Source organism: Squalius cephalus (genome assembly GCF_949319135.1).
Source record: "Squalius cephalus genome assembly, chromosome: 23".
Taxonomy (NCBI): Eukaryota; Metazoa; Chordata; class Actinopteri; order Cypriniformes; family Leuciscidae; genus Squalius; species Squalius cephalus.
In genome coordinates, this window is record NC_137144.1 from 14,786,522 (window position 1) to 14,803,980 (window position 17,459).

Below are 17,459 nucleotides of genomic sequence, written 5' to 3' on the forward strand. Positions count from 1 at the left end.
GCAGGAGGCACGGGAAAACAGGGACAGATCATTCTGATAAACAGAGGGGTTTGGTTTCTACGTATCACTGTTTTTATTCATATTCACTCATGTTTAGACACTAAACAGACTTTTTAGTCATTTAAATGTATTTATTTGTATAACTAAATAATAACTAAAGTGTATGTTTCTACAAATGAAGCTTATACCTAGCGCAACCAAATTTAATTCCGCCCTTTCCCGAAGTGCGCCTTGAACTCGACCGTCCTGCTGCCATGTTGGATTGAAGGATCGTTTTGCTTTGGGACTGAGTTCGGGATGAAAGTTTATATTATGCAGTCTGTCAAAAGTGGAAGAATTAAAGAATAAATAACCCGTAGGAGTTAACGAGTCGCATCTGCACCGCCCGCGCATTGAGGGCAACACCGCATCGGGTCGACTTGCAAGCGGAATTCCTTACGGGATGAACCGAGCGCAGGCCATGTTGATCTGTGATTGCACATAAAATAATCTAATACGAGACAAACGCTCGAGTTCATCCGCCTCATCCTTCAACATGAGCGGCCACCCGCCCCAGAGGAGGGTGGCTAATGTGGGCTCTCTGCTTCTGACCCCGCAGGAGAACGACTGTCTGTTCAACTACCTGGGCAGAAAATGCATCGTAAGTTGTGTTTACTCTCTCACGGCCGATCCGTAGTCCTTTAACCGCAAGTGCAAATGCAAATCATCCTGCTTTTAAAATATCCCGAGATGAGATGCAAATGAAAGGCTGTGAGCTCTGGCAAGGGCAGTTGTCTTTTAACGCGCTTGTGATGTCCATAGGGCGCACTGGGAATATTCTCCTCCTCACTGTCAAGGGTATGAGACTCTTGTGAGTGAAATTGGGTGTTGTATACGATATTAGTGTGGTTGAGAGCTTGTAATAATACATTGTGATATCAGAGTAGATGGTAATAGGCCTTTTGCTTGAGTAAAGCAGTAAATCGTCGAAAAACCTAGTGAGCTGCCTACGTAGACAGCATCATAAGTGCATTCTGAGTCAGCTAAATGATGCAAATGATGCACGTGCCTGTGATGCTCAAATGTGCTGTTTATGTAGGCAGCTTACCAGTCACAGTTATGTAGACTACAGTGTCAGATGACCCGTAAACTCCAACAAATGTGCCCTCTATCTATCTATCTATCTATCTATCTATCTATCTATCTATCTATCTATCTATCTATCTATCTATCTATCTATCACTGGGTTTAGTTGCAGTACAAATAACAGCAAGACTCTTTTGGCTGTGTTCAGTCTCAAGTGGTTATTCATTTCTTCTCCAAGAGTTTTAGTAAGTTTAATGATTTTCAGTGATGTGTAGTAGTCGATGACCCCACTATCAGCAACTACTTCATCAATTAGCAAAAGTTTGTGTTTGTAATATTATCTTTTAGCTTTAAATAATTGAAAGTGGAGATATTTAGTCTAGTCAGGCTATTTTTTTTTTTTTATATGTCCTACTTGAGGACCCATAGTTACAGTGGTCCCAAGAAGTAGCCTATTTGGACACTTAAATGGATAGTTCACCTAAACATGAAAATGTCATCATTTACACACCCTCAAGTTGTTCCAACCCTGTATGAGTTTCTTTCTTCTGTTGAACACAAAATAAGATATTTTGAAGAATATGGGTAATCAATCAAACATTTGACGGTAGCCATTGAGTTCCAGGAAAAAAATAGCTAGCCAAAAAATAGCTAGCCAAAGTCAATGGCTAACGTCAACTGTCACCAACTTTCTTTAAAATATCTTCTTTTGTGTTCAACTGAAGAATGAAACTCATACAGGTTTGGAACAACGTGAGGATGAGTACATGATGACAGTATTTACATTTTTTAATCTTTAAGCCACACTTACTAGAGTTTGTTCGTTTTTATCTGCATTGTATAACAAAATATCAAACACGCTTTTTGATCAAAACATTTTGCAAAGAGAAGTTTCAAGAGTGAAAAAAAAAATGAATCAAAATGAAGATACATTTTCTTTCTGGTTATCAAATGTAGTACATTTGTAGTATGGTACAAATGTAGTAGTACATGTTTATAGTTAATGTGATGAACTACACACTCTTAGATGGAAAGGTTCTATAAAACCATAAAGAGTTTTGTCAGGCACTTCATATGGGGGGGGGCCACTTTCAAGGGGGTCCAATCATGGGATCATTTTATGGATTTTGTTTTAATTCATTTTTCATTTTTGATAAAATGTTATGTAGAGATGTATAAAAATGTTGTATGCATGGCATTTTTGTTTTTTGGCTGAAAGAGAAAAACGGCTCGGAATATGTCGCCCCGCTCCTCAGTGTATGTCCAATTTTAGTGTTACTTTCAATAAAAGTGTGGTTATTTTATTTTATTGGCTTTTATTTTTTAAATTCAGTATCATTTAAATGATTGAATTTCATAAAAAAAAGTCTAATATTAATACAATTATAAAAATAAAAAAAGCTAATTTAAAATAATTAAAAAAAAATCTGTTTCGGTTTTTGGCCAAGTTCATCCAGAGTTTTCATTTCGGTGCATCCCTAATTTTAATAATTAAGCAGCTCTCAAATAGGGATGGGTATCGTTTACATTTTAGCAGTTCGAATTCTGCTAATCAATTCAGATTCTTAGCGATTCCCAGTTTCGATTCCAATGAGGTTTACAAATCTGTTTAGAGTCCTATTCAAATATCGCATTCCTGGAAATCCAGAAATTTCAGTCTGACTGCTCTGATGGGAATTTCACATGGTTTATGTGACTTTCTCATGCCATGTAAAATGTAAACGTCAGATGTTGTTATAGGAAACGTGCTGAAAGTTGCTGCAGAAACAAGGTTGTGTTGTTGCAAAGAACCGAACGGGCTGAAAATGACAATATAACAGAGACCAGTTATGAAACCGGAGGAGTTTCTAACTAATATACATTTCAAACATTATTAAAACAATACAGTCAGTAATACAATAAGAACAAAAAGCATATTAGCAGCAATAACACAAATAAATACAACTGAACAAAGTTCAGAAATTGAAATCAAATGGAAAATAGTTTTCTTTTTATACATAAACTGTAGATTAATCCTTATTAAAGTTACAACAGTTATTCAGTCAATATCAGTGAGTGATTTTCTGTCTTTTGTTGTTTGATTAACATTAATGACACAGACTGCCGCAGGTTTATTAGGCTGCTGTCACTTTAAGACCGAATGCACGTATCCAATATACTGTTACACATGCGTTTTCTTTCTCAACTGTTATTGATAACACATAAACGACTGTGCTAACAGTTACAAGGATACCTTAATGTAGGGGTGTAATGATGCCCTCATGTCACGATTTGATACATATCACAATACTGAACTCCCGATACGATATTATTGCGATACTCCAAGACATATGATAAAAGGTTAACAAAAAATGTACTGTTGATTAAAATGCAAAATTTAATAGGCTATTACATTGTGGGTGTAAATGAATAGGTTTGGACTTGGTGCTGGTAACCCAATGCACAGGAGAATAGTGACACCAGAATAAAAATATTCATGATTCTGAAGCTGAAAATACAGAATTATTTTAGATGAATATGCTTGCGTTCTGTCACTGACTAGATATATTTAAAATAATGCTTAGGCATTAACAGGACCCAAAAATATTCACCATTTGCATTATTATACATTATATTCTCTTTCGCGTCTTCTTGTGCTTGAATGGTTTAAAACTACATTAAAATGCGCACACAGTGAACACATTTTAATTTTAGAACATTTATCTGTTTCCTGACCTTAAGTATCTGATATGGAATCGATTTTCGATTCCCAACCTTACTCGTAAACATACTTGATCACTGGAAAAAAATGTAATAATCCGTTTAAAATGAAAGTAGTAAGACATTTATCCTTGTTTAGAACCTTTCTGGTTTAAAGGGTTCTTTAATATTGAGTCAAGAACCCTAGGGGTTCTATAGTGAACCTTTTTTTCCCCCTATACCTGTGGTTATTCTGTGTGAGCTTGAGAAACTAGAAATCACCTTGACAAAAGTTAGCGTAAAATCATTGCTCAGTACATGGCTTAAAACCGTTAGCCAAGTGGTTAAATATCCAAATACCTTTCACTGTGTGCTTTGAGTGAAAAAAATGTACCCTGTTGCTCTTGTTAGAAATTTCCTGTCCCTTGCCCTACAAGGAAGCATGTTTTAGTAATGTTTCCGTATTTTTCCAAAATTCCTCTTGCAGCAGAGACAGGAGACAAGTCACATTTTAAGCACGTCACAAATTTGGCTCTTAGGATATGCTTACATGACAACAAAGTCATGTTGTCCATGTTTTTCCGTTGCGTTTTTCGCATTCAGACGACAACTATGTCAAAATGATCCCTATTCACAAGGATCTGCGAAAAACGTCTAAAAACACTATATTATCATGCCACGCCAGTAGTTGGCGACGTCACTTTGCAAAGAGACACTATGCTCGTATGGACTGAACATGTAATACGCATGACGTCACCTTTTCACAAATTCATATTTAGGTAGTTTATAAAGAGATAATAATGGTATCGTTCTCAACTTGCACTTCAAAACCTGTTTTCAAAAGTTTTCAGCCCCCCAAAACGCCATTGTCGTGTAAATGAATGGCTAAAACGCTTATAAGCTTTCTGTTTTCAGTTAAAAACGATGTCTTGTAAACGGTTCTTTAGTAGAGATATGTTGGATATATCAACAAGATGGTCTTTTTGATAGTAATATACTTGGATTGCTCAAAGAAAAGGTGATTTTGCCTAATTAAATTGGGTTAAAATGGTTTTAAAATTAGAGTCTGCGGACTGTAGAAATGGAAATTAGCTTGGCAAAGAAACAAGTGTTTCTTTTACGTATTTCGCATGAAATCTGATGGCATTCTTTCCCATCAGACCTACTTAAGTTGCTCGTCCATGTCTAGGTGGAAGCGAAGAGCGTCCGTAAGCGAGCAGTGTCAATCCAGGAAAGGCAGCCAAGAGCCAGGCCATAAAGTGGGCTTTCACAGGGAATGACTAAATATGAGACACGTTGTTTGGGGCCAAGATCCAGCAGTCATGGGTTCATTCATCACTGTGTCCCGAACCGGCACCGAAAACCAAGGGCAGAGGGTGGATGGTGTCCAAATCGCACAATAGTGAGAGAAGGAAAAAGATAGGGGTTGGGGGTGGGTTGTGCGTGATCAGCAGTCTTTGAGGACAGGAAGTGAACTGATCTGCCTCCTTTCCATGGAGATTTGAGCTTTAATGAATAGGGCTGCTGAGCCAGTACTGATCCAGAATCAGGTTTCCAAGCAGACCAAACCAAATTCTGACATAAAGACGCTGATCCCTGTGAAAGTAGGGGAAACATGTCTTAAATGCGTATTTATGTTCTTGGCAAAGACTTTTGCGCGCAGGAATGCCGTACGGATGCAGTTAACATGGAAAAGCCTGGCGTGTATCCTTCATTCCCCCTGTTCAGTGTTATTGCGTGCGATTAAACCCAGCTGATCGATCAAGCATATAGGATTGCATATCAGTATGAGCGTGTTTGGTGGCTTTGAATGCAAAGAACCTTCATTGTTCATGTCATATGGAAACTCGACTCTTTCTTGAACTTGATGAACTCTGAATACGGCAGTTGTACGGTGTCTTTGATTCGCTCGGCCCACCGAGACGGAATGAGTGCTTGAATTTAAATGCTGAATGTTCAGTTCTGAGCATGAGGAAGCAGTTTTTCATCAGAAGAAATGAAGGGAAGTCTTGTTTCATCAATGCTGCCGTTATTGACGTGGCAGGATCACAATGAGTCGACTGGTTACCCAGCGTTCTCTTTTTCTGCCGGTCTCTGAATAAATGTAATTGTAGATTTACAGTTATTTGTTTATTTATGAAATATTTGCATGTGCGGTTGTTACTGGTAGATGTTTCAGACTTTCAGATGAATGATTTAATGGAAAAAACGATTGATTATCAAGAGTTATGTCAAGTTCACAACAATACACTTAGAACTGATTAACTGATTGTTTATTCTTTCTTTGGTTGGTTGCTTTTGATAATTGATTAAGTGGAGAAATAATCGGCAGATTAATTGATTAAAAGTCAAAGATTATGAAATTTGTAGAATTTTGAGAATCTTATTTCATAAATTGATTTATCAGTTTATAATCAATTTAACATTTCAGTCAATGAATCATATTACTTTCAGAAATATTTGTTTAGTTGATAATCCAGTTACTTTTAATAATTAGTTAAACTTATTTCAGTTAATCAGATTACTTTTGACAATTGATTAATTAGAATCAGCAGATTAACAAATCAAATTTTTTGATAAATTTTGCCTTTATAATCTATTAATCTGTTAATTATTTTTTAATCTGATTGTTACTTTTGAGAACCTATCAATCAGTTTATTTCTTAATCCAATCCAATTATATTAATCCAACAGGATTAATCCAATTAAATTGCTTTAATCCTATTAATTTTTTTTTTTTTGATTAGTTAATCTGTTTATTTCTTCAGCTGATTAATTCCAATTAAAATACTTTAATACTGTTAATTACTTTTAATATTTAGTTAATTTCAGTTAATTGATCATATTACTTTTGTATCTCTTTATTATTTTTTCTATTAGTTGATCAGAGTACTTTTGATTATTGAATATATTGATTATTTATTTATTTGATGTGTTTATTTGATTTATGTGTTTATGTGTTTATTTGATGTGTTTAAAGTTTCTTAATTTGTACTTTGCAGGTCCATATTGATCAGAGATTTAATTCAAATGTTTTTAGGTTTTGTTCAATGATCTGTGGTGGTGTTGCACGCTTTCATCAGAAATGTTGTTAAAGTGCAGGACAAGGTTGTTGTTTTTTGTGTCGTCTTCTATAATTACTCAGCATATGCCTGTATGTGTGTGTGTGAATGTGTGTGTTACTTGTCCATGGAAAATATTTCATCTTCTGTGAGATCTTGGCTGTCCTCCCTATGACAGTATTGCCAAGATTCTGGCCTATTTTTCTCTTTGGTAAGTTAACCCATGTCCTGAAAAGGGGTGTTTGAAATGCTGCTTTGGGTCATGTGCATGGAACGCAGACACTCTTAAAGTAAGAGTCCCTGTGGAGAGAGAATAAAATGCCCCATCAAGTGCTTGACTGCAGTTTAAATTACAGCAGTACTTGATATCTGCAGTGGCCAGTGTGTGCAGCAAAGAACATCATGCAGTATTCATACACTGATTTCTGTGCAATATTTTTTTTTTTGGTACAGTTTCACTAGAATATGAACATAGGATATTTTTGGTTTGTTTAATTTGTGTCTAGTATACATGCACACATTTATTTATTTATGAATGAATGATGTTTTATGGAATAGTTGAGAAGTGACATAATATTTATATGTATTGATTTATAATACGTATGCTTTTTTTGAAAGACTTATTAAAAAAATCCATTTATTTTAGGATGCTTCTAAAGTAATTGTGTAGTTTTACTAATTACGTAATTATTTACTCATGTCATCACAAAACAAAAGTTTATTGTTTATTGTTTTTAGTATTTTTTTACAATGAATATTGACTTCTGATATAGCAATAAATAAAAAAGAACTAATAAATATAATAAATAAATACTTTTTCACCATAAATACAGCCTTTTATTTTGATATAGCGATAAATAAAAAAACAAATAGAAACAAATAAATAAACAAATGTTCTTATTGTTTTACCATTAATAACGTCTTTTATTGCTATATCTGAATGAATCAAAGGAACAAACTAATAATACATTTCTGTATTCCAAAGCAATGTAGAATTTACGAATATCCAGTCACATTATTATTCCTTCCTTCCTTCCTTCCTTCCTTCCTTCCTTCCTTCCTTCCTTCCTTCCTTCCTTCCTTCCTTCCTTCCTTCCTTCCTTCCTTCCTTCCTTCCTTCCTTCCTTCCTTCCTTCCTTCCGAACTTCCTTCCTTCCTTCCTTCCGAACTTCCTTCCTTCCTTCCTTCCTTCCGAACTTCCTTCCTTCCTTCCTTCCTTCCTTCCTTCCTTCCAAACTTCCAAACTTCCAAACTTCCTTCCAAACTTCCTTCCAAACTTCCTTCCTTCCAACCTTCCTTCCTTCCAAACTTCCTTCCAACCTTCCTTCCAACCTTCCTTCCAAACTTCCTTCCAAACTTCCTTCCAAACTTCCTTCCAAACTTCCTTCCAACCTTCCTTCCAACCTTCCTTCCAACCTTCCTTCCAACCTTCCTTCCAACCTTCCTTCCAAACTTCCTTCCAAACTTCCTTCCAAACTTCCTTCCAAACTTCCTTCCAAACTTCCTTCCAAACTTCCTTCCAAACTTCCTTCCAAACTTCCAAACCTTTAGGATTGGAGAATCTTGGATGTTTTAAGGATTACTTGAGAATTTCCATCATATTTCTATTTATTTATAAGTACATGTGTGTTTTAGGGCTTCATATGTGTTTGGTTGCTTTGAAAAAAAGTGTCTCGTAATTGTGTAGCTTTCTTTTTCACGAAGTTCGTGATTGTTGATCTTTTTGCAGACATTGTGCTCAGCGGTGGTCCAGGTGTATGGGGCGGACAGGGGCTCGTCCTGGGCCAAGAGGTGCTGTGGCGTGGCCTGTTTGGTGAAAGACAACCCTCAGAGGTCTTATTATATCCGTGTCTTTGATAACAAGGTGAGCTCTCGGAGATGATCAAATAAATAGTAAAAATAACAGATCTGTGACCTATCAGTTAGTGCATGTGCTCCAACAAACTGAGCTGTGGTGCAACACAATTTCCTTGACACTTTTTGCTAAAGGGATACTTCACCCTAAAATGAAAATGAAGTCGTTATTTACTCACCCTGGTGGTGTTGTACTAGAATTTAAATAAAGCCAGTGCAAACAGTTGAAATTGCATAGGTTTACAATATCTTGTTTCTAATTTTTGCAGGATGGAAAAACAAAGTTTGAGCAGGAGCTCTACAATAATTTCACGATCAATAGTTCGAGATCATACTTCATTACCTTCGCAGGAGATGTAAGCCCTTTTTCTTCATTTTTTTCACATTGTTGACCATTAGCAAGAAAGCAAACGGAGAACTAGCCAGAGATGTTCTGTGGAAAAATGTTTGTTTGGCTAGTCGCTTCTTGTCATTCTTGTAAAACTGCTTTTAGCATTAGTGAGAATATGATCCGTCTTTTTTGGTCATATGGTGTGTTTTGCTCTTTAGTCTTGTCAGATGGGCCTCAACTTTGCCAGCGAAGAGGAAGCCAAACGATTTCGGAGTGCACTCAACGAACTGCTCAACAGACGACAGAGGAAAACCGGTAAATGTGCTGCTTTTAATTTCTTTCTTTTCATTTGAAGAGGTGATAGTTCACCAAAAATGAAAATCATGCCATTATTCACATACTGTTTCAAATCCAATCATTATGACTTAATTTTTTTGATTTGGGTGAAATATCGCACTCTTAAAAACTAACAAGCTTCACATTCAATAGCAATCAAATGTATGATTTAGAAGTGCCTAAAACATTTTTCTTTCTCCCAAAACTGTTTTACTTAATAGTTCACCCATAAATGAGTTCTATAATAATTTACTCATTCTCACGTCATTACAAAAGAAAACTGTGGACAGTTGTTTTATTATATTTTTACGATGAATATAGACTTTGATTTTGATATAGCATCAAAGGAACAAATGAATAAACAAATTTTATTTATTTTTAAATCATGATTATAGCCTTTGATTCTGATATAGCAATAAAGTATAAAACAAACAAATAAATAATTTGTATTTTGTTCATTTTTATAATTAAAAATAGTCTTCGGTTCTAATATGGCGATTAATAAAAACAAACAAACTAATACTATTAATGTTTTTACCATGAATATAGTCTTTGATTCTGATATAGCAATAAAAGAAACAAACAAATGAATAAACAAATTTTATTTATTTAATGTTTACCATGAATATAGCCTTTGATTCTGATGTAGCAATAAATACAAAAAAAACAAGCAAATAAATAATTTGTAATTATTTACAAATTATTTTATAGTTTTTTTTTTGTTGTTGTCCTTTTTGAAGCTTGAAAGCTCTAGTCGTCATTGGAATGACATAAGGATGAGTTTTCATTTTTGGGTGAACTCTTCCTTCAACAAGCTCATTAATGGCTCATCATTTCTTGTTAACTTGTTGTTTCCTGTTGCCGGTTGCTCATACGCAGTTCTGTTCATCTCTCCCCATCTTTCCTCCTGTTCTTCTCAGTCTGTAGTGTTGTAGTCGTAGCAAGTGTGTTGGTCTCCTCTCCGTAGGGTGTGTCGTAAACCTTCACAGTGGGCCTTTTCTCCTCATGTCCCTCTTGTAAACGCAGCAGGCTCTCTCTCCTCACTTCCTGGCTGGGTTCCAGCACTTCCTGCTCTGTTTTGCATGCCGGGCTTTGAAGTGTTGGCTTCTCTTTGCACTAACTGGTTTTTAAAGAGGCCCTGGTGCCTTATACGCCTCTCTTATGTCTGCCTTGTCTGCCCTCTCTTTACGTTTCATGTGGTCGAATTATGAACAATGTTGGATCACTTGTGCAGTTTCATTTCATTCACGTACAGTGAATTATTCAGTTATCTTCTGGTTGTTAAAGGTGAAGTGTGGAAATTGTTGCTATTAGTGGCACCAAATGGAATTTAAAACATTTAATTAAGAGAAAAAAAATGATTCATAGATATGTATATGTACATTACCATAAAGAAATTAATACTTTTATTCAGCAAGAATATATTAGTTTGATCCGAAAGTCACAGTAAAGACATTTTGTTACAAATTATTTTTGATTTATTTTATTTTATTTTGTTCATTAAGTCATTACGATTTCCACAAAAATATTAAGCTGCACAACTGTTTTCAACATTAATAATAATAAATGTTTCCTGAAAAGCAAATCAGCATATTAGAATAATTTCTGAAGGGTCATGTGACACTGAAGACTGGAGTAATGATGCTGAATATTCAGCTTTAATATAGAATAGAAAAGTTATTTTATAATAATATTTCACAATATTTAAATGATATCATGTAGTATTTATTTATATTTTAGTTATTTTAATTATATTTATAATAATTATGATGATGATAATTGTAATTTTGTTTTATTTTACAAATATATATTATTATTTTATATATATTTTTTAATTATATAGGCAGTTGTTTGGAAAGTCACTGTTATGAGCCCTCAAAAATGTAAAATATAAGTTCTATATTGTATTATATATTAAATTCTAAATTAGTAATGAATTGTTTGCTTGAGAGCTTTTAAAAATCCGAAATTGCTGAGCAACTGCCATTCAGATGAAAATAAGAGCGTTTTAACGTAGAATAGAAAAAACACACTTCACCTTTAAGATCAAGGTTATAAGAAAATGTTCCGTTTGCACATGAATGAACCACAAATGTTGGAGCTAAAAATATGTACCTTTAAATAGGACTGTCAATTGATTTAAAAAAAGAAAGACCTTTAATTGAATTCCTAGATGTTAGTGTCTTGAGAACGGGCACCGGAGCTCAGGGCACCTCTTTACCATCTTCTTCCCTAACCTTTCCAAAACTAACGTAATTAAATATTTCCCTCTTCTATTGGTGACCTACCGGCTCTTTTCCTCTGTTACTGACTTCACTAGTCATTTAATTCGCCCTCCACATTTTAACAATGTTAATTTTGTTTTTGCAGAGAAAAGGCGTGACCCACCAAATGGTATGTGTCCTGGTCCTTACATTCACATGAATTTACTCCTAATGTTGACAGTGCTAATCAATTTGCTTCTGCTGTTGATGTTTTTTACTCCCATTTTTGATAGAATTATGTTCAAATGTACACACGCACACATCGCATCTTCCACAGAAATCAAAACATGTTCTTGTGTTAGCGTCGTCAAGCATGAGCGGGATTTGCACAAACACACATCCGCATTGTACATGACCTAGATGAGTAGCGTGAACCCCTGACAGGAAGCCTCGGGTCAGTGTGTGTGTGTGTGCTGGGAGCCATATGTGTGCCACATGGATCCTTCCATGCCACTGCACTACCGCGGCCCTCTCCCGTTCAATTACATCAAAGAGACCGCGGTTCCTCACTTAGCTTAAAGATTTTCTCATGGACGTTTATCATGGTTATGGCGCTGGTTTTACATAATCACTTGGAAATGTGGTTGCTAGTTACTAATGATCTTACAGTAGCCTGTAGCAGTACACGTGTGATGCAAGTTACAGGCATATTAATGTTCTTGTGTTTTAAGAATGTTATAGAAAATGTATTTATTTATAAACATTTATTAGAGGATCAACCCCATGAGATGAAGCATCTCGTTTTCATGGGGGTCCTCAGGATCATGTCCAAACAACATAGAACAGCAGAACAACAGAGTAGATACAATCAAATAAAACGAAAAAAATCATAATAATAATAAAATAATAATACAAAAAAACACACTCACACACATTCACACGCACGCACGCACACACAAGCTCTCACTATCCCCACCCATCACAGATGGAGTAAAGTAAGCCACAGTGGTTCCCAAACTGTGGTATATATACCACTAAACACATTTTATTTTATACCCCTTTTAAGTAAAACCTTTTTAATCTAGGACTCAGCATGAAGGTGCTTTGGAAGTCAAGCGTTTTAAGAGGGGTATTTGGTGTAAGATGTTTGAGAACAACTGATGTAACATATTGCATATAACACAATAATCCCAACTATAACTGACAAAGTTAACATCACATATATATAGATATATATACATAAGCACATTCATATATACACACATACATAACATGACACATATCGATGCTAAATCTGAAATGCTAGAAACATAGACAAGTATTCTGAAGATGTATTATACAGTGAGGAAAATAAGTATTTGAACACCCTGCTATTTTGCAAGTTCTCCCACTTAGAAATCGAGCGATAATTTTTTAAAAATGAATTAAAGGGATAGTTCACCCAAAAATGAAGATTCTGTCAGTAATCACTCACCCTCATGTTGTTCCAACCCCGTAAGGCGTTCGTTCATCTTCATTCATTATAATAAATAGATTAATTATATACATATACACACACACACACACACACACACACACACACACACACACACACACACACACACATATATATATATATTTATTATAATGAATAAATATATAATAAATACAAAGTAATAAAAAACATGCATAATTAATAAAAATTGTGTAAAATCTGTAACGTACCATGAAAGAACTGAATATCTGATGTGAAATTATGAATGTTAGCGCACCCTAAGACAAACCATTGAGCTGGGATTTACTATTGCGGTTCAGAGGCTGGTGTTGTTTTTAAATTATATTTAAATTAATTTATAATATTATGTTCAAAAAAAAAAAAAAAAAAAAATATATATATATATATATATATATATATATATATATATATATATATATATATATATATATATATATATATATATATATATATATATATATATATATTATTTTTTGATATTTATATAATTATTTAAAAAAAATATATAATTATTGATTTATTATAAAAAATACAAAACATAATACAAAATTAGTGCTGCACGATTAATCGCAATTAACATGAAATCGAGCTTAAACCAATTTGGCTTATTGCGATTATGAAATATTTTGTGTGCGCAGCTTGAAAGTCACGTACGGCTCTGTGATCAGTAGTAAATGCTGCTCCATCTCTGCATAGATGCCTTTGCCAAATCGCTTATGGTTTAATTTCGATTAACCCTGCAGCCCTATACAAAATGTATAATTCATTCATTTCAATTTTGTTCACCCGTGCTTAAATGAGCCATAAAAGTTTTGGTCAGTTTTCCTGAAAGAGAAATAATGTACATATAAATGCGTTTATAAGTTTGATTTCATGTGGTAATTAAAGGTGAATTGTAATTTTTCGCCATAAACGTCACCGAAGTGCTAAAATATGCCTAAACCGATAGTCCCGCCCCCAAACTCACTCTATTGGCTGAGCCGCTGTTGCTGGCAGGTCAAGAGCCTCAAACAAACAGAGCAGTGTTTTTTAGCATTGCCAGCCACTCAGAATAATTTCTAGTCTGAAATATTATCATCTTTGACATTAAATCAACATATTTGCCCTAGATTTGCTACAGCAGCACTGGAGGCCAGTTTCATATATTTTTTTTCTCCCCTTTCTACAATCTGCTCACATTTCAAATTCACCTTCATAATTTATAGCTGTTGTTCCAACCATATTGTGCCCCTGCTTGACAGCTCTATGAAGAATGCAGTCGTTCAAATTCGATTTATGTGACACGTCCCACTGTTCACTCAAAGAAGAAAATCCGTGTTTGTGTTGTATAAGGTGTTCACCTGCATAAAAAGAAAAGCCAGTGTAATCTTTCTCCAGCACATTTCCTTCTCCTCCGCTTCCTCGTTGTGTAACTAGACTGGTGGTCGATATCAGACTGAGCATGCTCAGTGCGAGCGTTTTATCTGTCATATAAAGGTGCTTTCATTTCAGCGTTGATGAGTAGAGAAGCCAATCAGGAATTCGTTGCAATTCTGCACTGAAACACTGTCAAACACACTTGAGGATCTTAAATAGCGTGACGTTGCCTGCAGTTGAAGACTTGTAATGCTTACAGCAAATTTCAGAGATTAAACTGGATTAGCAGTTACTTACGTAATATTCTGCATTTGTAATTTTTCAGGATTTGACTAGCATGAGTGGGATTGGTTTAGTGGGCGGCCTGATCACAAACCGTCTCAATTGGTTTAAAGAGAGTCTTTTGGGGACAACGCAGGCTGGTTTGTGGTTTGCTAGCCTCTTGCTACGGTAAAATTAGCTAGCTAGTCCGGTAGCTTCACACCTCAATGCTGGGATGAGATGATGTTCTGCACGACCTTTCTGTCTGCCCCATGCGAGGAGATTTTAGACAGCATTTCGAGGCCAGATGCTGGTTTGGCTCCTCTGCAATGCCTGGTGTTGTCACGGGACGAACTGAACGAGGCTTTACCTCGACCTTGTCTTAATATGCTGCTGAAATTCAGGGGGGACAGACCCTCCACCTCTACAGAGGACGTCCTGTCAGGAGGGGTTCGGGGTCACGGTAGAGGTCACAGGAAGCTCGCGGCTCTCACCCGAGGTAGGCGGATATGATGGCTCCTGTCTCACCATTACAAAAGGAGTGCTCTAAAACTGGGAGTAAAGCATCTCTTGGGCATTTTCAGAAAAACTGACATTGAAGAAGTATCTTCTTTTAACTACTTTTTCTCTTTTTTTAGTTTTCTCAACATTGCAAATTTCTTGTAAGGGTCTTGGATCATGTGTTTTGCGGATATAAAACAGGGGCAGTTTGTTTTTAACTGTAAAAATAATGTATTATAGTATGATATTCGGGCAATTCCACGCAAAAATGTCACATCCATAACGCCAACTAAATACCATGGCATTGTGTTGGTGTTATGGATGTGACAGTTTTGCGCGGAATTGCCCATTCCTGGTTTTGTCATACAGTATTATATTATATTATATTGCTATATTATATAATTTATTTGACATTTATTAGACTACATTAATTTTATTATTATTATTTTTATTTTTATTGTTGCAGTGTTTGACATGGTGTGGTTTGAAGCTTTTGAGATATGATTAGATGTGTCAAAGCTGTTGCAATTATTATTATTTTTTTAATGATATAATATTTCTGATTTTGGCACAAAGAATTATTAGACTACATAATATTAGTATTAGTATTATTATTAGTAGAAGTTAGTTACTAATAATATATTATTTGACAATTGTTAAACTACTTAGACTAAAAGCTGCTTATTACTTTTAAAGTTTATTTTTTTAACAATTTGAGAACTTGGGCAGGATTTTTTAATTACATAATATAATATTACTGCTTTTGGCACAACTAATTATAAGATTACATTTATTATAATTATTTAGTAATAACTATATCCATTTGATGCATACTTTTTTGGGACGTTATATGTATTTAATATATACATTTTTTATAAACTGTCTTTTTTTTGTTATTATTGCTATTAATAATTATTTATACATTTTATTTATGCCATGATACATAAACAGAATTATTATTATTATTATTTATTAATAACTATGCATTTAATGCATTTGATACATAAGTGTTTATATTTTAAATGCATTTAATATATATTTTTGAAAAACTATTTGTTTCTTTTATTATTATTGTTTAATAATTATTATTTCTACATTTTATGTATGAATTGATTCATTAACAGAATTATTATTACCAGTATTTATTTTTATTATGCCATTGTTAAAAAAAAACAAAAAAAAAAACATAAATATGATCTAAAATTTTAAGTAAATGGCTGTTTGGCAAAAGGTGAATAATTGGTCAGGACTTTTTGAAGGCATTATAGTAATAATTTATTATTAATTTATTTACTTGTTTTCAATCTATAGAATTAAAGCACATCATATGTCGTCTATGAACTCTGGTTATCTTGAAAGTGATAATGCTCGTCGTGGTTTTAGGGAAAGTTTTACACAAAGCCTGTTTTTCCAGCGCGTTCCTTTCTATGAAAGCTGCTTTTTATCACCCACATGTTGCTATGAGAATCATGGTATGTGTCACGATTCAAAGTATCAGTGTCGGTCACTGCTATATATTTGCGTGATGTGGTCATATATATTTAGATTGAAATGAAGATGTTCTTTTTTTTTTTTTTCTTCTTCTTCTAATGAAGTTTTATTTCTATTTTTTGTTTTATTCTTGCTTTTTGACACTATGATTATTGTTTCAACCACTCCAGCATCATCTGGACTTTGAATACATAAACCTCCAGGAATGTGTGTGTGATTCATTCATGAAGCACATCTTTCTGAGACGCCCCCTCTGCTCTTACGCACGGACCGAATCGGCTGTTGTTGGCAACACAAACTCTCAGAGCTCGGCCAGAGGCGACTCCTGTCACTTTCACAGGGAAATGTGTGCAACAGGTTGGAGATTGTTAGACGGTAGCTGATAACTTTTGTCATGTGCCCAGGACCCACTCTCCCGATGGCGACGGTGGACATCAAGAATCCGGAGATAAACAACATGCGCTTCCACAACAATTCCCACATGAATAACATGGTTCACAGTAGCATTAACAAGAAGGAAAAGAAAGTCAAGGGCAAGAGGAAGAAGTTGACAAAGGCTGACATTGGGACACCAAGCAACTTCCAGTGAGTGATTCAGTACTTCCTGTGTAGGCAGGAAGTGACACTAGTAATGCATATCAAATGCTGATTTTCCGTTTCTAATGAGTCTTTATTTTTATTATTTAGTCGTTTTCTGTCCATGTGCTCAAAAACAGCCGTTCTGACTGTGCCTAACGTAATGTTTTCCAGGCACATCGGTCATGTAGGATGGGATCCGAACACAGGCTTCGATGTGAGTACACAACAATGACTTGCTCTGTCAC

General features: G+C 34.9%; 1 protein-coding gene across 4 annotated transcripts in view; it reads left to right on the forward strand.

Annotated features, from left to right (window-relative positions):
• The window catches only part of wasla (WASP like actin nucleation promoting factor a), a 27,890-nt gene continuing 10,431 nt past the window's right edge, over positions 1–17,459 (forward strand). For 2 of the 4 annotated variants that reach the window (XM_079860202.1, XM_079860203.1), the window contains exons 1-7: positions 1–640; positions 8,536–8,670; positions 8,930–9,016; positions 9,210–9,306; positions 11,698–11,721; positions 17,040–17,220; positions 17,386–17,428. In XM_079860202.1, the coding sequence (XP_079716328.1) occupies positions 536–640; positions 8,536–8,670; positions 8,930–9,016; positions 9,210–9,306; positions 11,698–11,721; positions 17,040–17,220; positions 17,386–17,428 (672 nt within the window). In that variant the 5' untranslated portion in view covers positions 1–535. The remainder of the gene's footprint in view (positions 641–8,535; positions 8,671–8,929; positions 9,017–9,209; positions 9,307–11,697; positions 11,722–17,039; positions 17,221–17,385; positions 17,429–17,459) is intronic. The other 2 variants (XM_079860204.1, XM_079860205.1) reach the window with 1 other exon arrangement.